This window comes from Callithrix jacchus, chromosome 8 (assembly GCF_049354715.1).
Source record: "Callithrix jacchus isolate 240 chromosome 8, calJac240_pri, whole genome shotgun sequence".
Taxonomy (NCBI): domain Eukaryota; kingdom Metazoa; phylum Chordata; class Mammalia; order Primates; family Cebidae; genus Callithrix; species Callithrix jacchus.
This window is the reverse complement of record NC_133509.1, coordinates 96,235,273-96,262,709: the sequence shown is the minus strand read 5'-3', so window position 1 is coordinate 96,262,709 and position 27,437 is coordinate 96,235,273. Positions and strand designations below refer to the sequence as shown.

The 27,437-nt window shown below is 44.7% G+C and overlaps 1 protein-coding gene across 1 annotated transcript in view; it reads right to left on the bottom strand.

Moving 5' to 3' along the window:
* Nucleotides 1-321: 321 nt before the first annotated feature.
* PRKCH (protein kinase C eta) overlaps nucleotides 322-27,437 on the bottom strand; it is a 237,705-nt gene continuing 210,589 nt past the window's right edge. The window contains exons 11-14 of the mRNA XM_002753986.7: nucleotides 22,419-22,557; nucleotides 21,545-21,733; nucleotides 3,371-3,514; nucleotides 322-1,615 (exon numbers count right to left, since the gene is read on the bottom strand). Of these exons, the coding sequence (XP_002754032.1) occupies nucleotides 1,469-1,615; nucleotides 3,371-3,514; nucleotides 21,545-21,733; nucleotides 22,419-22,557 (619 nt within the window). The 3' untranslated portion in view covers nucleotides 322-1,468. The remainder of the gene's footprint in view (nucleotides 1,616-3,370; nucleotides 3,515-21,544; nucleotides 21,734-22,418; nucleotides 22,558-27,437) is intronic.

The following is a 27,437-nucleotide window of genomic DNA, read 5'->3' as shown; positions in this document are numbered from 1 at the left end:
GTAGTTGTAAGATGGAGGAGGATTGTTGAACTTACATGCTACTCTATGTGAATGAGAAATAAACATTTATGATGTATAGCCCCTGAGATCTTGAGGGTTAGTCTGTTACAGCTATGCTTAGCAGTCATCACCCTCACTCAGGACAGAAGTTTTGGTCAGTAAGAGACAGGCCGCATCTACTTCAGAGAATCACAGCTTACATCAACCTCTCTTCTCAGGACTTTTCTGTAAGTTGAGTTCTATTCTGCTCGGGGTTTTATTTTGATTGGAAATCTACAGTCTTAGTGGGAAGGACACAAATCATTCCAGACAAAATCTCCCTTTTGCTACAAAATGCATTTATTCCCAGTCAGTCAAAAGTCTTGAACTGTATTTTGGGTACATATTATAAGGTCATCGTTGATATATGCCCTGTTTACAATATCCATTTCTAATTATTAAAGTAAATATCAAACACACATCTTTGCATCTTAAAACATAAATAAACTGCTAATGTTTATAAGCTGTAAATCTGGCCACTCACATGAGTGGCCTGCAATTCTTCAGTGATGAGCACACCGTGATATAGACATAATCAGAGTCCCCAGGTAAGCAGGCAGCAAGCACCTGTAGTTTGCCCACTGACTGTGCTGTTGTGGCAGTGACCCTTCTTGTGAAGAAAGAGTTATGTGCAGACAAAAGTGGGACATACACAATGTGGAGAAGCATTTCACAGAATGCAAACACCATTCAGGTAAATCAGCAGACTCCGGAATGAATGAAAGCTTCATGAATGCAAACCTGTTGTTTACAATACCGGGTATTGTGGCACCTTTTCACTGGACACTTAATAAATATCTATTAAAGAAAGTAAGGATAAGAGAAGAAGCTGAAGCCGTTGTCTTGATGCACAACATATTTTCAAGATTGGGGTTTAGGTTGTGAGTTTCAGAGATAACATTTTTTGTTTCTTCAGAGTAAATCATTCTATTTGGAAAGCCCTTCATTTCCTTAAAAAGATCTTTAAATTCTTCATTAGCAATAAGAGACTTCTTGTAGACTGCCAGGAGTTGGGGTTCATTGGCTTAAAGAAGAGTATAGCACAGTTGACAGTAAGTCTTGGTTTGTCTCTTGAATTAAGAAGCCTGTTTGGCTCAGAATTTCTCAGATCTACTTTATTCTTCACACTTTTCCTCCTTTTGGCTCCTGTTAACATCCCAAGCCCATAGCCACAGATGCTCATAGGTTGAGCAGTATACTTCATAAAATCTCATTTCAGTATCAACTATTTCTAGTGCCATGGCTCCCTCTGGACTTGAAATAGTTGGTATCTTAAAGTTCCATCCTTCACAGAGTTCTCCACTTGCTCCTGGAAGGTAAGGTTCTTGTTCTAAGGCTGATTGATGCTGGGAAGTTCCCACAGAGGAAATTCCTGGTAAATCTCTATTCCCTTTGGGTTCTCGTGACCTCTCTCTCACTCCCCATAAGGCTACGGCTGCAATTCTGGAGACACATAGGAAAAGTTTCTAAACTCATCCTGGTTAATCATTGGAAGATGTCCCTCATCAATTGGAGTTAAAACTGGCTCTTCCTTTATGAAGTCGGGGTCGAAATTACTGACATCTTCTCGGGATTTCTGCCAAAAAAAAGGGAAACAAGGGTCAGATTTTGTGCACTTGAGGCTTTTTCAGCTTGCATGGGACTTAGCCCATTCCAGTGAGTTCAGAGGCGTGCTCTGTGGCTTGTTCAGTAGCATTATTTACAGTTAGCATCATGATTAAACCGTGCTTTACAGCAGTTCCACTGCATTGTGCATTATGATGGCATTTGGCAACCACCAATTCCTTAATCCCACGAAAATCTTGCTGAGCAGGCCAGCTGTAATGGGAGGCTAAGAATTAATTTGGTCATCCAAAAGCAGCTGGCTCACTCACCCTTTATTCTGATTTCACCAAGGCGGCACTTCCCAGCAGGCCTCATGGAGGGTATGTATTGCTCAACAGAGGTTAGGTAGGTTCACATTTGTCCTACCTTTTTCTTTGCACAGAGTTCTATCCATTTGAAGAGATGTTTCCAAAAGACTTCTTGGAAGTGCTGAGCTTAGGGAACAACTGTCTGTCATTTTGCTCTCTAAGCAGATGCGTTACGCGCTGCTGGACCAGCTATGCAGTTAGGACTATGTAGGCTCCAGCCTCTGAAGGCCATGCTCTCCCTAATCCCAGGGCGGCTGGCAGGGGGCTGCCCACTGCAGGAACGGCTTTACCTCCAGGTGCCTGGTGTCCAACACCCTAGTAGGCTGTTAGTGATTGTGTTCTAAAAACTGTATGTTTTTAAAAGTTGGGTATCTTTATAAACAAATGCTGCTAAGATCATTTCTAAGTGAGTGTTATACCTCTTACTGTTCTTATCTGAATCAATGTTATTTCTCTCCCTATCACTTTGTGTTTTTTGAAACAAAGTCTCACTCAATTGCCGAGGCTGGAGTGCATGGCGCACATTTCGGCTCACTGCAATCTCTACCTCCTATTTCAAGCAATTCTACCTCAGCCTACTGATTGGCAGGGATTAGAGGTGTGTCTTACCACACAAGGCCTTTTTTTTTTTTTTTTTTTGGTATTTTTAGTAGAGACAGGATTTTGCCATGTTGGCCAGTCCTGCCTTGGTCTACCCAAGTGCTGGGATTACAGGTGTGAGCCACCACGCCAAGCCTCTCCATCACTCTTGATCTATCACTAGCCTGGCTTCTCTACTTTCCCACTGCGGAGCTCTTGACCCACAGATGAGCACAAACCCAGCTCTCAGACCACAAGCAGGACCCTCAGGAAGGCCAGCACCTCAGCTGCAGAGCTTGGAGAGGAGCTCCTAGAGCTCCCAGTATTTCTTTTGTCAAAGGAAGCCTGGCCTGGGCTCTGCACTGCAGCAGCTATTACAGACCCAGGCACTCCAAGCCAAGAGGCCAGGCTCAGTGAAGTGAGCAACATCTCACAACCTCTCTGCTTTCTCAGGGGCTTAGAAAAGGCATAAAAAGTCCCCTAAGGAGCATGAGGAAATTGGCTAGAACGTTGACTTTTTCTCAATTAGCCAAATTCTTTTGGGGAAACCTGGAAAATTTCAGGCCTCTTAAATTCTGTAAGATTTTAATTTAGGTTAAGGGAAGTTGGAGCTTGTGTAAACGAGGGTGAAACTTCGTGAGAATTAACCTGGGCACATGAAAACATGTTGTCCCATAAACGAGGAGCCCAGCCTCCCCCCAAGGAGGCTGCCCTGTGCAGTGTCCGGCTGAATTTCTGGTCTGTCACCCAGAGGGCCTATCTAGCTGTTCCATGGACTTTGGTGGAATGCTGTGACATCTGAAGAAAGGAAAGTCTCTGTGACAGCCTGGGACACTTACGATTCTGGGTCTGAAAGGTGGTTCCAGTTGGCGATGGTTCAGCTGAGCCCAGTCGATTTCCTTAAAAAAAGGATGTCTTAAGATGGCGTGCTCACCTCCCTGAGTCAGGCTGCCCAAGCGCATGGTGGGGTTCTTGGTCATGAACTGAGTGAGAGAGAGAGAAAATGTCAATCATTCATTCACATACAACCAGCATGTCACAAGACAGCAGGCATCAGCCATGGTAGAGAAGCTGTGTGAGACTTTCTGGCAGGTCTTGCTTAACTAGCTGGGTTTTCCATCACAAGCAGCACAGTCAGTATGAATCACGCCTTAAAGGCGCAATTGCCTGTGTGGATTTATGGCTTTTCCCACTTCCAATTCAGACATGGCCACTAAAAGAAAGCAGCAGGGTCCAGTTTTCTTTTCTGTAAACACCACGTGTTTTTCTTTCCTCTTTAAAGAAAAGAAGCTCTTTATAACAGTGTGCCTTTCTTCAACACTGCAGTTGTGGGCAGCAGACATCTTATGAATGGGGCTACTTTCAGAAACAGCTGTGCTATTTTTCTGACCAGCTGGCCAGGATTCCCGCTCTCTGACGAGACAGCAGAAAGAAGAGTGAGAGTCGCTATTTTTGAAGATCTGTGTGAAGCAGCAGCAAAGGTGACATACTGAAAAGGTCTGTGTCCTGGCTCTAGAAAAAACAAACTTGGCCACTTTTCCTTATGCAGCGAAGGTATCATAGCTCTGGATGAAAGGCTTTTCTTCAAGATGTTCCCCCTACCATTGCTGTTCTGAAGTAGGTTCACTGCTGACTGAGAATCCATTGCTCAAAGACCAAAAACTAAAATGAGCACTGCCACACAGCTAAGCAATGTGTGCATATAAAGTCTTTGTATTTCCATCAGTTGGGAAACTTCCTTAATGCTGGGCTCCTATCAAAATATGCTGGTCTAACTATTCACAATAGCAAAGACTTGGAATCAACCCAAATGCCCATCAGTGATAGATTGGATAAAGAAAATGTGGCATATATACACCATGGAATATTATGCAGCCATAAAAAAGGATGAGTTCATGTCCTTTGCAGTGACATGGATGAAGCTGGAAACCATCATTCTTAGCAAACTAACACAGGAACAGAAAACCAAACACCACATGTTCTCGCTCATAAATGGGAGCTGAACAATGAGAGCACATGGATGCATGGCGTAGAACATCACACACCGGAGCCTGTTGAGGGGTGGGGGAATAGGGGAGGGATAGCATTAGGAGAAATACTTAACGTATATGATGGATTGATGGGTGCAGCAAACCACCATGGCACATGTATACCCATGTAACAAATCTGCACGTTCTGCACATGTACCCCAGAACTTAAAGTATAATTAAAAAAATATATGCTGGGCTAAATCTGCTTTCACAAAAGAGCCAGGAAAGGTGTTTTGATCACTTCCTGAGCAAGGACTAGTACAGGATAATTCACTTTTCATGGCCAGAGTGTGGGTCTAATTTCAAAGACATTTAAGCTAATATAACTTCCTATATTAAAAGAAAACTGCCTTGGATACAACTTTTTGTTTTTGTTTGAAATTAAGTTATCTATAAATAGACTTATGACAATCCCAAAACACTGCACCTCTTTCCAAATTTGATTTGTGAACAAGACAAAAGTAATATTGTGTTTATAGAAATTCTTTTGGAGCTGAACAGAGAACATCTTGTTGAAGGTGCAGACGTGCAAAGACGGTGTTTGAGGTGGCCACCCTGCCATGCCAGGTGTCCAGATGTGTCAAGCTGATTCAAATGAAAATGAGAATGTTGAAGAAGGAGGCTGCAAAAGTTCCTAAGCAACCTGATGCGATGTACATTGTAAAATGCTTTCAAAAAAGCTTCAAAGAGCAGCTAATAAATGAATATACTGCCAGGGTCTTAATCGCTTCTCCTCTCTCCTAGTAACAGGGATTAAAGGCCACAGGTGGTTCTGGGTTGGAGACAGGACTCAAAAGTAAAAGAAGCATTCAGAGCTGTACTGGACCAATCACAGCAGTTGCCACTGAGGCACTTACCGTGGCCACTGGGGATTTAGGAGGTATGTATCTTATAAGTAACTCAGTTCTCTAAGAGCTAGGAGTTCACACTGCTTGGACTCTCACCAAGTAAGCCTGTGTAATGCCAGCAGGAAGGGGGGAAATGCTTACAGAAAAGAAATGAGTAGATTCTCACCTTAGGAAAGTCAATGGGATACAATTCCTGATGGAAGAGAAGTTGCTATTCTAAGAGCTGATTAACAAAAAAACAATACTCCAAAAAACTCAAGAGACAAGGAGAGCAGAACACGCACAGATGGCCTGTGGCAAATTCCCAGGTCGGCCAATGATGTGAGCAGAGGACATCTTGTGAATGGGTGGGTACAGCTTGTTCTTCTGGGCAAGACGAACAGTGCAGGACTCTATATGCCAGGGTGGCTGAAGCCCCAGTGTCTAAGAGGCTTGCCTATTTCTCCCTGTCCCTGGCACTGAATGCAAGCTTCCATGGGGGCACCGTGGAAGAGGCCTTGCCTGAGGACAAGCAGACCAAACACGGCTATCCCTCCTCTAAAAACTGCACCCTTGGAGTTGGACAGGCAGAATAACCCTTTCACTAGCTTGATACTTAGCCTCTTGGGGTTCTGATAGATCCTTTTGAATAACCAAGAAGTTTTGTTTTTATTTTTAATACCTTGGCCTGAGCCCTTTAGATGCAGCCATCTTTGACTTACAAAACAAAACAAAACAAATACCAAACTTTGATTCAATTTACAAAGGTTTTTAGGATGTCTACTACATGTGAGGCAGCACACTAGGGGTTTCGTGGGGAATCTGCAGAGGATAAAGTCAGTGTCTCTCCACCCAGGAGCTGATCAGGGAAGGGTCCAGCAAACTTCATAATACACAGCTGGATGAAATGACAAAAGACTTAAACCAAGTGCTGTGAGAGCTTGGAAGAGGGACGGGGCAAATAACACTGGGGCTGGTGGTGGGAAGGCCAGTGACAGCCTCATGGAAGAGGTGGCATTTGACTAGACATAGGACAAACAGAATTAACATAGTAGTCATGAAGGAAGAAAAGGTGCCTGAGGACACAGCCAGCACAAACACAGAGGACTACAAGCGCCTGGCACAGCCGGCCTGCAGCGATGGCTGAGGAACTGCGGGAGCAGCTGGTGGAATCCCTCAGAGGCGAGTGATGACAGCTACACGGCAATTGAGGGGAGGACTCTAGCCACAGTGTGATGAATACATCTTCAATGGAGAGGTAGCAACTGTGAGCAGTTAGGGGCTGAGACAACAGCTGAGAACACATGACAAGTTCAGCAACTAGGAGAGTTTCTAGCTAATCTGAAGGAAGAGTTAGAAGCACGTTCTAGAGGGTTGTGGAAGAATGAACACAATCCACCAACCGCCTGGAATAGGAGGGAATGAGCAGAGTCCAAGGTCACAGGATCCTCCCTGGCTGCCTGATGGGGCAGTGGTATTGAGTCAAAGAAACATGGAACAAAAGAGGGGCAAGAGATTATTCTTTGTGGTATTAGTATTAACAGCAGTGTTAGTAGTGGTAGTTTTGTTAGTGGAGCAAAGACAAAAACAGTCACAGTCTGCCAAATCTGGGAGGCTGATGGGCTCAGTTTTGCTCTGGAGGTGTGTGGGCACCCACATGCAGATGAATTCTAGGGTAAATCTGGGGTGCAGGCCAGGGCTGGCCATCTAACACTCAGAGACACTGACATTTGAGCGACCGTTGAAGCTGGGAGGGCAGGTTAGATTGTGGAAAGGGACAGAGACAGACTATAGACCTCAGACCCATTTAATCTGGTCTACATGGTACGTTTTGAAATAATTTTAATTACTTCTCAAACATTTAAACACTAGGAAATGTCATATCACATAAAAAGTCAGGTTTTCCAACTTGTCGTGGAAAATGAGATATTCAGGAACACTGGGCCCACAATCCTCTTTCCTAGAAATGGCCTGGAGTTGAGCAGGGGCTGCTACTTTCCATGGGGCATCAGATCCCCAGTTGGCCACATGCCCCACCACTCCCTATCGCCTCCCACCTGGCTGGCATCACTCGCCAACTTTCATGGCTCCTGACCCCTGGCGTAGAGTGAGAAGCAGCCAGGGTGGCAGCTGGAGGAGCTCAACAAGAGGCCAGAGGATGAATACCATAACACAGAAACCAGGACCTGGAGGAGGAGGGTCTGGGGTGGTGCTAACAGGGTAGAAGATTTGTTTGCTGTGGTGGAGGGCGGGTGGCCCTGCTACCTTTACCCGCCTCCAGTGATGTGGAGATGAGGAGTTAAGGGAACACTTAACATTAGTCCCAGGCCTGAAATCTTTCACAGTTCACATTGGTGCAGGTGTGTGGAGTTGGAGGTGAGTAGCTTGCCATCCTAAGGCTGTGCACAGGACTCTCCCTAAACACTCTGTTCCCACTGCTGTGAATGGTGACAGCACAATCCTTTTGCAGATAACTTCCATTATTTGCTTATGTCCCTATGGGACCCAAATGGCAGTAAGTTAACAACTGTGCTGCTCAGAGCCATCAGTTCCATCTACATCTAAGGTCACACTGAAAACTTGCCTCACCTCAGCTGACCTTCTCCCTGACTGAGGTCCAAGAGGGAAAGTCGGCCAAAGAGGAAAATAATGTGACTTCATGAAATATTCTGCACACATTTACTAAAGGAAGCAGAATGTTTTCTAGGGCCAAGAAAAGCACTTTACAAGCTGCAGAGAGTGAGTGAGGGGAGCAGGGTGGAAAATCTGGATTCTACCCCAAATGTAAGTCTCAAAGTGACCGGAGAGCAGGGGAAAGAGAAGGGTCAAGAACTCGGGGACTCATTTTGTGTCCCCCCTCCTGCTGAGGTCCTCATTCAGTGGAACTGAACTAGAGGATACTCAAGGAATCAGAGGCATAGCTGGCCCTGAAAATGAAACACTGAACAGTTTTCTTTCCCAGACTACAGAGGACGTGTGACTGCAGGGCAAAGCAAGGAGGCATGCTCCCTCCTGACGGTAGCTCTAGGGGACACGTAAGGGATTTGGGCCAGGTTTGTAGAAGAATGTCCTGGGAGGCCTCCTGCAAGCCAGGGAAGGCTGAAAGAACTAATACCTTCTCTGACATGGAAGGCTAGTCAGGCTCTGGAGCATGACTACTTGTGTTTGTATAATTCTTCCACCACTGAGTTGCTGTGTGACCTTGGACAAATTTCTTAACTTCCCTGGGCCTTAGATGTCTCAACTCTAAAATGAAGATTTTCCTCTATTTCACAAAGTCATGATGAGTCAATGAGAGAATCAACATAAAGTGCCTGGCGCAAAGAAAGCTCTCAAGAAATGATAGTATTAGTGAGTATCTTGTTGCTGTCCTAGGCTGGGCACAGGACTCCCCCTAAACACTCTGTTCCCACTGCTGTGAACAGTGACAGCATAATTCTTTTGCAGAAAACTTCCTTTATTTGCTTATGTCCTTAATGGGACCCAAACTTATAGGTCCATCCTGCTCTACTTAAAGGCAGGGGCACAGATAGAAAGCTGCTGAGAGACTAAACTCTGGGGTCAGCCTTGACCCTGAGGCTCATCTGGCTCTCCCTGTTCCTCTATAGCCAGGAAAGAGAGAACAAGATCTCTTTCTGTCTTCACCTTCCTAGGCTCCAGCAGTGCAGTGGGAGGAACGGTCTTTGGAAAACAATTTTTCTTTTTCTTGATTTTTATTTTTTGAGACAGGAACTTGCTATGTTGTTCAGGCTGGTCTCAAACTCTTAAACTCAAGTAGTCCTCTTCCCTCAGCCTCCCGAATAGCTGGGATTATAGGCACATGCCAGCAAACCCTGTTTGGAAAACTTTTTTTTTTTTTTGACAGCAAACCTTTTCTAAGACAATCTTAAAATGAGAATACAAAAAATAGGAGTGCAATGGCGCACAATCTCGGCTCACTGCAACCTCCCCCTCCCGGGTTTAAGTGATTCTCTTGCCTCAGCCTCCCGAGTAGCTGGGATTACAGGTGTGTGCCACCACGCCCAGCCAATTTTTGTATTTTTAGTAGACACGGGGTTTCACCATGTTGGCCAGGATGATTTTGAACTCCTGACCTCAAGTGATCTGCCTGCCTCAGCTTCCCAAAGTGCTGCGATTACAGGTGTGAGCCACAGCACTAGGCCTACAAACAATAGGTTTTAATGCGTAATTGTAGCTACATTAACAACAGAACAGAGATACTAAGTGCAGCAAGAGGGGTGCAGTGGAGCGATGTCTTTGCAAATCTGGTGTCAGGTACAGTGCTTATCACATCTTGTGGGCTGTGCTACACATGAGGCAGCTTCAATTTTGAGTTGTTGGATGCTCCAGATTGTGGAGTTTAAACTAACCCTGTGTCATTATGAGTCTTGAGATAACTGGGCCCAAACGTACTTTGAAATTCGCTAAAATGTAAATAATGGCTACAAGTATTTTTTCTTCTTTCAAAATCTGTTTGATTTCATAGGAAGAGAACAAGTTATATAAATAAATCAATTAGTCTAGTAAGATTTTCTTCCAGGAGCCAGAGAACACTGTATTTTCTACCCTAATGGTTGGATTTGGCTGTTGGGCAAACAAAATGACCTTCTCCTTTCATTCAATTTCAGACCTTAAACAAAGGGCAGAGAGAGAGTTAGCAGCTAATGCTGGCAAGTTAGAAGGGAAGGAAACCATGCCGCAGAAGCTTCCTGCCAATATTCCAGAGCGATGCTCCTAAATGGGGAGAAGGCATTTTATGGCTCTAAAGAGAGTCCGGGGAGAAAGAGCAGAGAAAGAGCGCAGGACACAGAATAGAGTATGGTTCACAGCCATGACGCCCAACCTTGCCATGTGCACAGAGCCTAATGGCGGCCTGGGGCTGATAAGAAGCACGCCATGCATGTGTGTTGCAGGCACGTGTCCATATGAAGGATGCTGCTGGCGCACGCAGAGTCTGATCCAGTTACAAAGACCAATCTTCTCCTTTCATACCCCTCCTTCCAGCTGTTGGGGAGACACCCTGTGTTAGCCGAACCCTCCAGCTCAAAGCAGTGGTCATGCAGGGATGCAGCTGCACAGTATGGGAGAGATACCAGGCTTGGACCTGGCATTGATAGGAGAAGGCAGAGCAGACATTTAAATGTAAGATAGGGCTGATGACAGTCCACTGGGCGTGGGAGTGGGACAGGGCTTGGTAGGGTGAAAAGGGCAGACCATAGATTTCCAGAATCAGTCTGGGGAAACAAACTGTAATCTTCCCAAGTCCAGGTTCTTATACAGAATGGTGCTGCTATAGAACACTGGACAAGCCAAGAGAAGGTGAGGTGCTCTAGCCTGCTCAGATTGGATCTGGATGGAACGTGTTGGGGAGGGCTGGAACTAGCTACCTGCACACGGGTTTGAGAAGGTGGCAGCTGCAGGAGTAGAGAGAGTAGAGAATGATACAGTTTTATACAAGTCACAGCTTAAGAGGTGGTAGCCATTACTACTGTATATGTATGCTGCATACTCTTGTTGCACTGGGTATCAAGTGTTCCAAATTCATTGTATATAATCCTCACGGCAACTGTGGTTATTATTCCCATTTTAAAGATTAGGAAACTGAGAAACAGACCCATCTGTCACCTGCCACACAGTTTGGGAGTGCTAGAGTCAGGATTTGAACTCAGGTCTCTGCTCTCAGTCACTATGCTAGATCTCCTCTTGAGGCTACCAATCTTCTTATTTGGATTCTGGGTTAAGATACTTGGACTGACAGGTGAGGAGAATATACTACACAGTTTGCTTTATTTTCTCCTATTAAACGATACTCAGGACTTCACCTGATGAGAATTCACAGCACTCTGTGTGTTTCCTTATGTTGTACTTCCTTGCTGGCTCATGTGACATTTTTTTCTTCTGATTCTATGGAGGGAGATGGGCTGAAAAGTACACACAGTGCAGGTGCTAAGAGAGGGGAGAGAAAAGTAACAGGCCTGGAAAAAATCTGAGGCATTCTTCAGCCTGACCACCTGGTTTTATTTCAAACTACCGAGAGTCTTTATGCTGGAGAAGAAAAGATAGAAGGAAACTTAATATTTTCAAATACTCGAAGAGCTGTCAGCCAGAAGAGGGATTAGACGAGAAGTAAGTTCAGGGAGTAGAAGTTAAAGGAAGCATATTTAAGTATATCATAAGAAAAATGAGAACACGCAATGTGGTTGTAACACTCAATACGATTAAGTGATGAGAGGGCTTCCTGGCAGGAACAGGAGTGCGTCACTGAAAACATCTGAAGCAGAGCCGGACTGGCCTGTCCAGCATCAGGTGGGTGGCCACACCAGCAGCCTCCACAGTCTGTGCCCTTATCAAGGGACTCTTTTCTTTCTTCTCTTTTTGCATTTATTACTAAAAACTCTGGGAGGAAAAATAAGCTGGCATTTTGAAGATTGTACTTCTCTCAGCTACAGGTGCTCTGTTTTCCTTTAGTCTGAGATGGGCTTTTCTTTAGAAAAAAATAAAGTGAAATAAACTTGCTCAAGCTGATCTCCCTGAGCCAGTGATGGAGGAAGCAGGCATGTGGGTATATTTGAGAAGGCTAGTGGGTCGGCGCCTTATCTGGCAGGTTATAACTGACCAGCATCAGAATATTCTGCAAGGCATCTCCAGAGACACACTACACGGTGTATCTTATTTTCTCCTAATGAAACTCATGATGGTAGCAGGACAGGGACAGTGCTCAAACCCGTGGTGGGTTTGCCGGCTGTGTTTTTTATGCCGTCTGTGACTGGAATTCAGCAGCCTTTCATGAGCACATACTCAATTCCTTTCCAAGACTCCCAACACCCCGCCTTTCCTATGTTTTATGATCACTATTGCTTCCCTGTATCTTCACTCAGGTCATGGGACACTGTTGGTTAAACGTAGGTAAAGGTTAGAGGCGAGTCTCAGAGATGGAAACCCAAGGGCATGCAGCTGCGCCAATGCCTGTTGTTAGACAACATGCCTTTATTCCTGACAAACCAGTCTCAAGCAGCTCTGACTGACAGGGCGGCCTTCACTGCTCTCCAATGACTTCCCAGGGTTAAGAAAAAGCTGCTGCTCCTCTACATGCCCAAGCTATACTAACTATTTTTTCCAGGTATGATTCCTCAAATGTAGCTACTGAAGATGAGTGAGCACTAAATAAAGATTCTTTAGTGGGGACTATACAATGTCCTTTATTCTCCTCTGATGAAACCGAGGCCAGTACCCTTTTTGTTTTTTGAGATGGAGTCTTCCTCTGTCACCAGGCTGGAGGGCAGTGGCATGATCTTGGCTCACTGCAACCTCTGTCTTCTGGGTTCAAGTGATTCTCCTGCCTCAGCTTGCCGAGTAGCTGGGACTAAAGGCGCGTGCAACCATGCCCAGTTAATTATTATATTTTTAGTAGAGACAGGGTTTCACTGTGTCGGCCAGGATAGTCTCCACTGGACCTCGTGATCCACCTGCCTTGGCATCCCAAAGTGCTAGGCTTACAGGCATGAGCCACGTCACCCAGCCACTCTTCCTTATCCTGGATGTGCATTATCTTTGGCATCCAAACCAAATCTAATGATCAGTGGCCCAAAATTATTGACCTTTGATAGTTGGCAAGGACAAACAAATGAAAAAAACCCCAACAATGTCAACTACTTTTGTTTACAGTTTTTCTAACTTGAAACCAAAAGCTTTTCTGACCCACAGACACTGGTTAACAAATCTTCACACAGGAAATTTCCATGGTTATTTTACAAAAGCTTTGACATCTTTATCTTCCTGGCAGAGACGGAGATAAATGAGACACGTAGCATGAGTACTCTTAAAAAGTAAAGAAAAAAAAAAACCTTCACACTGCTATTTACAAATAAAATGTTAGGACCTCCAACCTTAGGAAACTTACAATCTAATGAGGGAAAAAGAAGTAGTGAAAAAGAACTTTAATAAAATTATATGATTTTAAAAGACCCAAATACAAAATCTCTGGGAAGAGCAGTGTTTTTCTGTTTCCTGCTGACACCAGCCTTGATCTGTGAGGAAATGGTTCATTTTCTGAAAGGTGTTAATCTCACTAGGGGTTCCTAAGAGGCTTAGCGGGGTGCTGTGGCTCAAGCCTGTAAGCCCAGCACTTTGGGAGGCCGAGGCGGGTGGATCACGAGGTCAAGAGATCGAGACCATCCTGGTCAACATGGTGAAACCCCGTCTCTACTAAAAATACAAAAAATTAGCTGGGCACAGTGGCGCATGCCTGTAATCCCAGCTACTCAGGAGGCTGAGGCAGGAGAATTGCCTGAACCCAGGAGGCGGAGGTTGCGGTGAGCCGAGATCACGCCATTGCACTCCAGCCTGGGTAACAAGAGTGAAACTCCGTCTCAAAAAAAAAAAAAAAAAAAAAAGAGGCCGGTGGGGCAGCTTCCTTTCCTCATGCAGGCATTCCGGTCTTGGCCACAGACTTCAGGCTGCATGTTAACCACTCCTCTTACTAAAGGATCTTTTGATAACTTTCTTTTGGATTTCCCCATAACAGTGTTTGAAAAATCAGCCTAATCATCTGGGTTGGATCCTCTGTGTTACTCAGGTACCATTTTTCCCTCCTCTTCCCCAGCCTTCTCCTGGCTGACCACCTTTGGTGGCTTCCTGGAGCATTCCAGCCTCTCCCAGGAGGGGAGTAGGGAAATGGAGAGGAAGACACAATGCTCCTGGAATTCACTGCTTGATGACAGACGTGGGACACACTCAGGGCTAAAAGAGGTTCCCCGAATTCACTTTGGTTCTCCCTCTTTTGTGCACAGAGGCAAGTAGGATTCCTGCAGACAATGCTTGGATGATGGAATCTGAGAGGCTGGATGACAGAGAAACCCACATGCATACACACTTTAATTTCTACAAAGCTTAGGAACAAAAGCACTTTATAATCTCCTTCCGATGCCAAGTTTACAGTGCTTCCAGAGTCGACAAAGGTGACTCAGGAGAATGCACCCACCTCCTTTCAGCACTTATTTACCCCAGCCACCTGTCTGAGCTCAAAGACAAGCCTGCCGACTTCACCTGAGTAGACCCTGAGCCACGTGATTTCTCGCTGTAGATGACAGCAAAGGAGCACTAACCTCTGAGACAAGGCATCAGCTTCCTCAGCTCTGGATTTGCCTGGGACTTCCCCAAGCCTTTCTGGACCTAGAGGAGGGCAAAACTTAGTGGAACCTCAGAAGCCCTAAGCAAACAATAGACAATAGACTTTCTTTGGTCTCACTGTTATCAGCATTTTGGGATAATTTAGTGCCAGCCTAAGATACCTGATGACATGGTGACACTAGAAAATGGGTAGCATATATTCCCAAACCAAGTTAAAAAAAAAAAAAAGAAATAGCTGGAATGCCTTTTATTTTTTCTTTTCACAAATGTGTGTGTTGTCATAGGCCTTTTTCGTGTTAACTTCTGAGGATCCTGCCAGTCTGAATACTCCATTCTCTGCGAGTCGCGGGTGAGGCTGCTTTTAGGGCACACACATGTTAAGTATTGAACAGAAACATCTGAAGCAAAGATGAGAAAGCCAGAAACAGAAGCGAGAAAAACAGTCTTTCCAGTGTGCTTATTTGGGTGCACATAAAGTTACTGTTAGATGTGAGATTACTGGTTAATGATTTGGGAATTTCTTTCAAGTAGAAATCCTGGGCTAAACACGTGTGTGTGCTCTACCGCCGCATCCTGATTCTGAGTGCCATGGGAAATGTTCTCACAAGCAAGTCCTTTGTCCACTACCCACGTCTACGTGAAATGTTTGAACAGCTATACACAAAGGACTCACAAGTCTACAACCTTGGGGGTGTTGTGGGTGGAGAGGGCAGTGGTAAAGGTGATAACAGGGAGGGCCCCAGGGGACAGTAATGTTAGATTAGGGCTCAGAAAATGCTGGAGCCTGCCTTGCCAATCACATACTTTTAAAGGAATGCTGGATAGGACACCCCTCCCCAACCCTGCATGTAGGCACTCGCTGGCATCATGCTGGATGAAGCCTTGAGGTCTTTAACATTTGTATCTCTGTGGTATGTAATGTAAACAGGTGTCTGAACAGTTTCCCCAGATACAGAATAATAATAATACCTTCCATTTAAAAAGGTAACAGGGAATTCAACAAGCTTTCTCTCTTAAAGGAAAAAAAAGGCAGGTAAAATATTCAGTAGACACCAATTGTAGGAACAATTCAGAACATACAGTCCCAAAAAGAGATCATCAGAAAATCTTGATCTCAGGAAGCCATAGAAAGATGGCTCCCCACACTAAGATAGTAGAGGCACTGAGAAGGGGTGGCTTGGAGATCTCAGCTCTTAGTGCCTCTCCGTGGGAAAGGGCAGATCCAGCCGGGTGGGAAAGGATCTCCCAGGGCCCCAAGGAGGCAGCGAGGGGCAAAGTCCAACAATGAGGGTTCTCTCCTTCCTTGGTCTCTTTTCTGTTAAAAATGCTTCTTTGGGGTACCTGTTGTTACTACCCTGGGGGTTGAAGGACACTTCTTGAGAAGGCATAAAAACTCTTCAGTGGCACTGAAGAAATGAGTTGTGCTAAAACCACTGGTTAATTTTGTCTGTGGCAAAAAAAATCATCAGGGTGACACAGACTCCCAGGCCAGGAACCTGAGACTGTCACTTGGATTTAAGAGATGTGGCTGGATCCACAGGCAAGAGCTTGTATGTGGCTCCCATCATTTGCTCTTTCTGTATATTTGTGTTGTAAACTATTTCCCTTCATTTGTGAAGATGGAGATCACTTTTTCTATACAGGCTAGAAATGTTTCTTCATACACACACGCTGAGCTTGTTTGTTTAAGATATTCATTTATACGGTGGGTTTTAAAAACTTTTCCATTGTGGACATTTTAGACGACAGTAATACAAACCCTCATGTACTCATCATGCAGCCTTGATGGTTACTGACACACACCCAATCTTGTTTCATCTGTTCCTCTCCACAACTCCTGGATTATTTTGAAAGAAATCCCAGAAATCATTTCATCAGCAAATACTTCAGTCTACTGATCCACTCTTTATACAATAGCCAGGGTGATCTTTTACACATGAAGTAGTGATTGTATATCACTCATGCTTGCTTGGAATTCTTCAAAGACTTACCTTGGCACTTTGGATAGGCCAGACTCCTGCATGTGGCCAAGGACATTCTTCGGGCTCTCATTGTTTCCTCAGCCTCCTCCCCTGCAGTTCCCCTCACCCCACCCCTTTGCTTATTACACTGTAGCCAGCCTACCACTGAGCTACTCAAATGCACTGCTCCTTTCTGAAGACCTTTCACACTTTCAAGCCGAATTTCTCTCCAGCCCTTATTAAATGTCATCTCCTCCAGAAGACCTCCTTTGGTGGCCCAGGTCAGGTTAGATCTGCCTTCTAAATGCTTTCAAGGAACCTTGGATTTTTATTTTTCTTATTAAATTGTAAATACATAGTTAATGTATAATTTCTCATTAAAGTTTCTTTCTCCTTCCCCACTCCAATGGACTGTACATGCCACAAGAGCAGGGTCGTGTTTTCCTTGCTCATTGCTGGATCCCTGGCACCTCGCCCAGAATCTGAGCATTGCAGAACCCTTGCCTGATATGCACGCATGCGCTGATATAAGCCTATTACATACATAAACAGATCAATATCTATTTGGCCATTTATACCCCAACTACGTGTCTTTGGTCAAGATTTAAAAGCTCCTGGAAAAACAAGAATACGATTTCCTTAGGAATAAATGCCTACCACAGCCTTGTGTAAAATTAAGCACTTAATAACCTTGATGATATTGTTGAATTGTTCAAGGAGAAGATGAGGATAATGATACCTCTAAGTGTGTTGTGAAATTACTACTCAAAAGTTAGCAATACTAATCACTTATTCTTGTATTGTGCATTACACTTGGAAAATGTTTTCATGTATATTCCCTTATTTGAAGTGGGTACTGTAGGTGTTATTACCACACCTTTATAGACTGAAAACCAGCGGCAGAAGTCAAATGAGGTCTAGGGTGTGTTCTTTCCATTCTAATATGTAAAGTCCCTTCACCTCTCTGGGCCTCAGTTTCCTATCTGTAAACCAGAGATTTGGACAAAATATTTTTAAACTATTTCCAGCTCTACAATTCTGTGTTTTTGCTTCTCATGGTCACAAAGCTCTATAAAATTAAGGGCAAAGACAAATAATTACAGTTCAAAACTTAGCACTAATGATTTCTCTACTGTTTTTAGAACGATGCAAAACACCATCCAATGGAGTCAACTGTTCACATTAGGAACTCTTGAAGTCACCAAGCTCCCCGAATGCCTCATCTTAGGTGGTCACAAAATTCTGGAAGAAGGCGTCAAGTCAATATTGGTAAAGGACACGGTATACCTTGATCTGGCTCCGCGCAACCAAATGAATGCTGGTTCAGAGTACATGTACCACATCTTATTTATCTGTTCATCTGTTGATGGACACTTGGGTTGCTTCCACTTTTGAGCTATTGTAAGTAATGCTGCTATGAACATGGGTGTCCAAATATCTATTAGAGTTCCCACTTTCAATTCTTTTGGGCAAATTTCTGGAAGTAGAAGTGCTAGATCATATGGTAATTCTGTTTAATTTTTTGAAGAACCTCCCACCATACCATTATCCACACCATTTTCATCCTCATCAGCAGTGCACAAAGACCCCAGTTGATTTAAGTAACAAGTCAAAAGGCCTTGATGAGTCACAATTTCTCAGTGCCTCATGGTTTCCTCATCTATAAAATGAGGGGGTTGGAACGAACAATCTCTAAGTTTTCTTCCGGCAGTAAAATAACCATATCGGCCTAATTAAATCAAATTGCAATTAGAGCCAGAAAGCAGCCTGAGTGGTTTGCATAGCACACCTTGCTCTCTTGAACCCTCCTTCCTGATATGACAAAGTAATTCTTTTTCAGAGATAAGGGCAGAGTCTAAAAAAATCATTTCATGCATGCAGCTTGCGGCGGTAACAGGACACTTCCTGGGCAAGTACCCTGTGCCAAACACTGCTTCAGGCACCCACACATGTTATCTCGTGCCAACCACACAGTAGCCCTGTAGGTTGGATACCCCACCTGCTGAGGCATGGAAGAACTATGCCATTTGCCCAAGGAAATGGAGAGAAAACTGAGGCATGCAAGAATTATGCTCTTGCCCAAGGTCACATAGCCTTAGTCAAAGAACCACGAGCTGCCCCAAACAGCTTTGCTCTGGAGGCAGGTTCTTAACCAACCCCATTCTGATGCCTTTCCCTCCTCAGTGTCTCTCCTCAAGTCTTGAGTGCTCTGAACACTTCTTTCTTCTCTTCGATCACATTTCTATTTTAATGTGTTAGTCCCCTGCAAAGCCTAGCTGGATGTTCTCATCTATACCACTTAAGCTTCTTGTTTTTAGGCATAGAGAGTAAAATGTGCAAAAAAAAAAAAAAAAAAATTCCCAGAAATCCTCTTAGTGAATTTTTTAAAGTAATTTTATCTGACAACATTCAAGTGTTTTTCAGAAAATTACATTGAAGGTATATGCCTTGAAGGAGGAAGAAACAGAATGCTTATGATGTGACCAGGAAGTTTACCTATATTATTTCACGTAATCCGAATAATCACCCTATGGTATGTATTTTACTACCTGTATTTTACAAGCAAGGACACTGAGATTCAGAGAGGCACAGAGGCTCGCCAAGGTCACTCAACGGGAAGGTAACAGGGCTGGGAGGCAGGCCTGGCACTGTGAGTCCAGAGCCTCTGCTCCTTCCTATGTGGGAGACACCCAGAGAGAGCATTGAGTGTCATTTAGGAAAATGAGTGCTAGACACATGGTATGTAACAATCGCAGCTGCTGCCTCCATCCAGCAGAGCAGCTGGCATGGGAATGGAGCTGAAATAAAGAGAAGTGAAGGGACTCATAGCTTCCCAAAAGTGAGCCTGCAAGGAGAGAGAACAACTCAGTCTCCACTGGATGCAAGTCTCCTTAGGCACCAGAGGCTGTTTCCTCTCAGAGGAGAGACCATGGAGGCGATTACTGCACAATATATGTGCTTGTTACAAAAAATATTCATATTTACATAAAAGATATAGCTTGAAGTAATTGAGCTTATCTGATTAAAAAGAAACAGTCTTAAAAATTCCAGATGAATCGTAACCTTGCTAGTACTTGTCCTAGGTTCTAGGATAAAGGGATGATACCTAGTTTCAGATTTAGTTGGAAAGAACTCTCTCAAGAGGACTCTGAAACACTAGAATGAGGCTGAAGCCTTCTAAAAATGTAAAGACAAAGAATAAAGAATGTCCAACTCAAATGGTGATGTGACCTCTTAAGAGTCCTACGAGACCTAGATTCAAAAGGTACAGGGTATTTATCAGAGAAACACTGATCTGGATTGCTAATCCAGCATTTATATTAGAGAATATAAAAATTTCCTGAGGCATGAATTGACTTTTATTTGCTACTCTTCATGGTATCAAGCCTAGTGACCTTTATACACCAGTGCTGACCACAGGCATTTCTTTATGGCTTGAAATAGTATTTTCATTTCAAGCCATAAAGAATTACGATCTCTGGGGTCCTTCCTCTAAATATTAAAACTACTAAATCAGGTACAGTAATTGAACTAAATGTGTGCGGCATGGAAAACCATGAGTATGATGAAGGCTGGCCTGCTGTGGGAATCTCAAAACGCCGGGTTCTGGGCCGTGGAAGTAGGAAGGTGATCATGCAAGTCCGCCTCCGTCTGCAGCACGGTGAGGCTGTTATCACAGTTTATGTTATCAAAATTGGCTGCAGCCAACCTAGGTGAGTACATTTCCCTTCAGGAAGTTAAGAAACTTCATGGCACAAATCCACGAAGACAAGTCCTTCTCTCTGACTCTTTTTTTTCCATAAAATTATAAAAGCCCATGTTACGATTTCCTCAGTCTAAAATTTCTACTAATATAACAAATGAGCTGTTCTTACAAAAACATGTGAGATAGGAGATATTTGGTAGAATCCCAAAGTACTGTGCTTTTATTTCTGTGAGATTAGCGCTTTCTCAATTTCAGGAGGGCGCTAGCACCTCAGCTTGAGAATCGAGTTATGAGTTATGATTCGCTTTGGTAATGTTGGCCTCAGAAGGATTTCTGTGATTATTTCCCTTTTCGTATTGTGGAGAATTCTCAGGGACAGTCAAGCCTTCAACCCCAGTGCACACTGACCCACATACAAAATGTCCTTGAAATGGCACTGATTATAGGGCTAGAGGTTTCTAAAGACAAACAAGTCTTTCCACAAGATAGCAAATATTTCTCATATTTAGCTTTTGTCTAAAATTACTGGAAGGGTGTAACTCAAGGACAGGAATTCCTATGCCATAGATCCAACAGAATACAGAGTGTTCTGATTTCTCCCTCCTCGAAAAACTGATCTATTATTTGTCTTTGTATCTCCTCTGCACACAGTAGGTGAAAATACATTATTTTGGAACTCAACTAGTGTGGTTACAGAACTGACCCAAATTACATGTACTTTATTTTCAACATAAAGGTGTCCAATCCATGTTTTTTCCTCAATTCAAAAGGTGTCCAGCACAGTGCCTTAAATGCACACACAGAAAGACTTTCTCAACATGACCCATTACAACACTGCCGGGACAGCCTGGGCATGTCACCTGGCTTGCATAAGGACGACATGGAGGCAAAAGAGATCTGCAGAGGTTTGGAAAACCTCCCTTCTCCTCTCCCAGCCCTAAGAGAAAGACTCCTTCATCCTGCTCCTTGGACAGGCCAACAGAAACACAATTGATATAATAACAGGCTGGGAATGGCATTCACTTGATCCAAAACCCTGGTGTGGCCTGACTGTATGAAGGGGAAACATCACCTCCCTTCAGCTAAAGTTATGAAGTGCTAGAAATACTTCTTATTTGGCAAACAAAGTTATCAAGGGCTATTGAAATTGGCCCCAAAATAACTATTGCATAAGACAGGGTCTATTGCATAAGAGAGAGTAACAGCTTGACAACTCCAGTTCTTTGATTCTTTAGATTAGAAGACACATTTTAGTTAGAGCTGGTAGTTTACTGGTGGGAGGTACTGAAAAGACACAAGAGGCACAGAGAACAAGCTGGTTTGCAATAGATCAGAAGCTGGCTGGGTAAGCCAAACTTACAGACTTTAGGATCCCTGTGGCATCTTCGTGGAGCCAGGTAGGGTAGACCACCTCGTCATTCAGTATGGCCTCAAAGAGGTCATCTTCATTCTCTGCCTCAAAGGGCGCATGACCACAGAGCATCTCATAGAGCAACACGCCCATTGCCCACCAGTCTACTGCAGGCCCGTACAACATTTCCTGGAGGATCTGTGCAAAAGGGGCAGCATGAGAAGGTGCTTCATACATCAGATTAACAAATGTGTTCTTGATAACTAGGGAAATTGTGCATTAGGAAATACAAGATTTTTTTTTTTTTAAAGTCTCCTGTCCTGGCATGCATATTTCATTCCATTTCGACAGAGTGGTCTGTTTTCCCTGAGGTCAACTCAGAGATGCTTTCTCAGCTGAGTGAGCAAACATTTATGGCCTGATTGGGTCACAGTGATGGGCTCGTGCGGATCTCAGACAGAAGGGTTCTGGAAATATAGGTGTGGAAAAAAAAGGAGACTGGGTTCACTCACTCATATGGGAAGATTTCAAGGATTCAAGAGCCTTTCTTTAGTTCTGCTAAATGATGGTAGAATTAAATCACTAAGTAGAGACAAAGAGGAAAATAAACAGCCATGAGTGGCACATACTTTGTCTTCATTTAGGGCTAAAGCCCAAAGCAACTGCAAAGTTTACAAAAACATTTTTTTTAAGTCAAATTCTTATTAGAGGGACTTAGGCCATTTTCAGCCATCATTCACCCAGTGAGCCATAAATGAGTCTGGAGGTGTCGGCTTTCAACGCTGCCCACAAAGCTGCAGCACATAAAAGCAGCCAGTGGCATTTCTGGTCAGAGTTACTGGAGAGCTCAGATTTCAGAGCTGTATCAAGCAGCTGCACTCACCTCTGGAGCGATATAGTCTGGCGTGCCACAGAATGTGGCTGTGGTGACACCATTGCAAATCCCCTCCTTGCACATTCCAAAGTCTGCCAGTTTACAGTGACCCTCGTGGTCCAACAGGACGTTGTCCAGTTTCAGATCTCTGAAAGATACAAAGAGTAGCACGAGATAGGGCAGCCAGACCCTGAACCATCCACCTCTCACGATGGGCACTCAGACCACAGTGGCCACGTGCAGCCATGTGAGCTTCCTGCACACACTTCAAAAGGCACACACTCTGTGCTATCTGGATGAATTTAGATCAAGTCTCAGAACTTGCCTCATGGCCCCAGATGATGGGCCCAGAAGAATGGGCTAACCACCGGAAAATGAAGGGCAGAAAGATGCTTTAAAAACTGAGGGCAGAAAGATGCTTTTCTGGGCTTTCCACTGACCTTGTACTCAGTCTCCCCCCACATCCTCCACTCTAGCACTCATCTCTACCCATTAGAGTCAGAGTGAACACCCATAGGGGAGGTGGCCGCTGTCTGCTGGTGGTGGTGAATGGCACTAGGTGCACAGCTAATCTTCATCTGCAAGAACTCACAGTATAATGGGAGACAAATATATGCTAGGCTAGAAGCTCCATGACAGCAGGGATTGTGTTTATGCGGTTCACCATTATTCCTGGCATAGTGTACTTAAGAAATACTTGTCAGCTGGGTACCTGAAATCCCAACACTTAGGGAGGCTGAGGCAGGCAGATTGCTCGAGCTCAGGAGTTTGAGACTAGCCTGGGCAACATGGTAAAATTCCATCTCTACAGAAAATACAAAACAAAAACTAGTGGGGCATGTAGTCCCACCTACTTGGGAGGCTGAGGTGGGAGGATCGCTTGAGCCCAGGAGTTTGAGGCTACAGTGAGCTGAGAGTGCACCGCTGTACTCCAGCCTGGGCGACAGGGTGAGAGAGACCCTGTCTCAAAAAACAAAAGAGAAGAAAGAAATACTTAGGGTTTTTTTGTTTGTTTATTTGTAAAACAAATAGATATATATTTTATATATAGACAGATACACACACATTTATGGACAGGATAGACAGGGAGGGGAAACAGACCAATTGCTGTACGGTCCTCATGGCGTGATGAAGGTATGAACCAAGTGCTATGGCAGAAACATAAGACAGAACAATTCCTTCCAGTGGGAGGAGAAAGAGATGGTGTCACAGCAGAAGCAGAAATTGGGCTGGGTCTGAAAGCATGAGTCAGAGTCTCCTAAGTAGAGAAGGGGGAGTGAGAAGGCTGCCATGGGCAGGCGGATGGAGCAGGGGCACAGCAGCAAGCCCAGTGGTGTGGTTGTGCAGGTGGGCTCAGAGAACCCTGCATATGGTGGAGGAGGCTGAGGGGCAGGCAGCAGAGCTGGGAGCGCTGGGGCCATGAAAAAATCTCAGGGCTACAGAAGAAAGTTAAGTCCTTCAAACCATGAAGGGTCCTGAGTGCCACACTACGGAATTTTGATTTTTAGGTATCAGGCAAAAGGAACTTACTGACTCTCCCTAATTAAGGGAGTAACAGATTCCTGGCTGGACAAGAAAAGATCACAGTGGGGAGGCTGAAACCGTCCAGGGAAGAGATGTGAAGACTTGAACCAAGAAGGTGATGAACGGGATGGAAAATAGAGTCAGTTAGGGGAAAGGATGCAGGGCTTCAGTGAAAGCAAAATCAGTAATAAGGCTTGATAACCACTTAGAAATGGACAGAGAGAAGCAGCAGAAATGATGCCTCCTGGGTTTCTGTCTGAAATCCAGTAGGTTCATGGAGATGTTAACCAGGAAAAGGAAATCCAGAGTGAGAACAGCGTTTGTTTGTGGGTACCCCAGGTGCACAAGAAGCCTAGTAGATTATGGAGACTCCAGTCCAAAGCATTCTCCATCCCTTCTCCAATCCCTAAGAGCAAATTCAAGTGAAGGAAGTGAATATTCAGCAGTAGGATTGCTTGGTAAAGCATCCTCAAGGTCGGTCAGGAACGTGGCCATGTGCTGATAAAGCTGTCTGTAAATAAAAGGCAGTGCTCTCCTACAACAGCCTGCTTCCCAGCACAGGCACCTGGTTCTCCTGTCGCCACCCATAACCCAGGGCACTGTTATAGAGGGTGGGTGGCATTGCCTGCATCACAGGCACAGTCTAGACGGGACAGAGCTGCAGCTTGACCTTTTGGGTGAGACATTTATACTTTGATTTTTAAAGGAACAATATGCTCAGAGGCAGCCCACATGGGCTGATTAGTGATGAAGAGGCTGCAGGTCATGTGGGGGATGCTAGGTGGTCTGGAGCTTTGTGGTTAACTGCTACTGTGGGAGGCTGCCATGGCCTTGGGCCGCCTGGAGCTCCCCCCTCTCCTCGCTGTGGCATCTTCACAGTGGCTGCAGCTGACTGCTCTTTCTGGAATGTCACATTCACTGTAGGTTGTGTCAGGGTTCTATTTTCCTGCTTCAGTGTGAGAATCAAGGTCTGTTGGCCTACATGGCCCAGGGAAAAAGGCTGGTCTCTGTCCAGCCTGGATCACGTTGCTGGCTTGGAGGAGGTCGGTGATGACAGAACTGGCATGACTGGTTTCCACACCATGTCCTGTGAGTTGATACAGCCTGGCTGTGCAGGTCTTACAAAGAGTGGCCACTAGAGAACGCCAGGAATAGAAACCAAGTCCAGTATTTCAGGAATCCCTGGTAAGTGTGGTTAAAGCAGCAAAGCTTTCATGGCACAGATCAATGGAACACAGAACAGACTTCTCTGCCCTGAGCAGCAGCTTCCCCGGGTGTCAGGGGCATAAGCGAAGGCACGCTGAGTACCTGTGCATCCACTTCAGTGAAGCAAGCGTTCTGTGTCTCTAACCTAAACCCAGCCCTGGCTCCAAATCAGCCCTTCTCCATGCAGAATCCCACATCCCATATAAGTGACAGTTTTCAGTGGGCTGATACATGGAAGCTGCTTCCTCCCCTGCGCCCACCACACATACACAGTATGAGCACAGCCAATTTAACCTACAGTACGCTGCAATCAGCAGCACGGGTCGGGAGCAGGGGTGAGGATAATCCTGTCCAGTGAGGGAGGCCGCCACTCTCAGTTGTTCTTCCGCAAGTTTTTCTGACTTGGGAAGTGCTATAAGGCCTGGCTGCCTGGCTCCTCTGGGACCACAGCATACAGTAGTGAGGTGCCTGGCAGAGGTTAGATACTCTAGTCTACAGCCCCAGGAGAGCAGGAGAGAGCAAGGTCCAGGGGACAAAGCCCGTGAGCCCAGCTTTATCAACACTGTGTCCTAGTCTAACAGGCCAGACCTGTGTGGACCTGAGCCCAGAACACTCTCACTCACCTTTCCAAACAAGGTCACTGAGTTTCTGAATTTTCCTGAAGCCATTATGCCTGCTGAGGTCTTGGAAAGGATCTTCTTGGGCAATAGAAACAAGTGCTAACAGAAACCCACAACGGTCTCAAGAGTTGATCTACAGTTGCTTAAGAGCTTGTGACTAATGTCCCAGGTAAAAGACCTGACTACTTATTACTCAGCTGCTATCATGGGCAGCAGGAATTGTGTGGGGAGAGAAAGTTCTGGGCCATAAGTTTTGTCAGTCAATTATGACAATCAGCTCTGCATGGGGAAGTCTTGGAATGCAGCTGTCAGAAGACACTACTGGGCAACACAAGGATGTGACTCATCCTGGTCACAGGATGCCCAAGGCCACAAAGGCAGGTTATATACCTTAATCCTGATTTCAGTCTAATTTTAGGCATTCTCAGAACTGTATGAGCCGTAAAGGAAACGCCATAGCTGTTCTCACACCAGGTGCTATTAGCAAGAGATATCACGCAAATTGGGATCCCAAGAGGGTTCAATTAAGAATATAATGTAATTCCAGGCTACCAGTTCTGCCCTCAGCCCAAGTATCTCATATCTTCTCTATGAAGTCTGTCCTGATGTCCTCAGACAGTCATAGCAATATCAACTTTGCTCCTAGGGTGCCCAGGTTTATACTTCTATGATAGCACACCCCGCACTGCATTGCTGAAGGCTCTGTGCACCTGTCTTCCTTCTTAGCAGCTCCAGCATGGACTTCGCAGGAGGTGCTGACCGAAAGGAAAACAGAAGCATTTCAGATGGACGCCAGTGGAGCTGCCCTGGCCATCTTGGAGCCTGTCTTATTTTTAGGGGACTAATGAACACTCCATAAACTTTGCTCCAAAGTACTTAAACTTATAAAAAGCTACATGTTTTATCCCTTAGAGACAGACTCCAGAGGGAAAAGGAGAAATCTGAAATCAACATTTGAATTCTTCCCTTTGGTGAAGCTGGAGAAAGGAAAGTGGTTTAGAAGGGGCAATTATTAAACGAGGACCAAGCAGAACACTTATCCGTGTGCTGGCTTGCATCCAAATGCAAGAGCAGAACATGGAGAGGGTGACTCAAACAAACCCAAAGATTATAGAGTCATTTACAGTCATGGTCAGCTTCCACTCTAAAGGGAAATCGTGCCTTTTTGTTTTTTTAAAAGCAAAAGAAGTCACCCTAAGCCTCCTGACTTAAGTTTGAAATATGCAGAGGTCAGTTTTTGGCTTAGGAGTGTTTCAGCTTCCTATGCCAACATATAACTCAGCAGCTAAACTTCACAAGACTATACAATGAAAGTTACAAGTTCATACAGGGCGGAAGCTCAAATCCTAAAATGCCAAAAACACAATTACCAGCTCGCCATTCATTAGCTCATTGAGCACCGGTATTTAATAGGTACAGCTTTTGTCATGCAGGCATAGAAGGGTAGAAAGAGTTATTTTATCCTCTGTGCTTGCCTGAAAGCTACATTGTTCTTGCTGGGTAATCAGGGTTACTTAAAATGCCCAGAGTAGTTTCAAAGAGAATTCCCAAGTGGTTGAAGACAAAGGAGATTCAGAAATTGGATTTATTTTGTTTCTACCGTAAGCTATGCTTAGGGGAATAAAACAGATAGATGAGTCTTACTGCTTAGATCACTGGAATCAGTTACTCTTCCAAA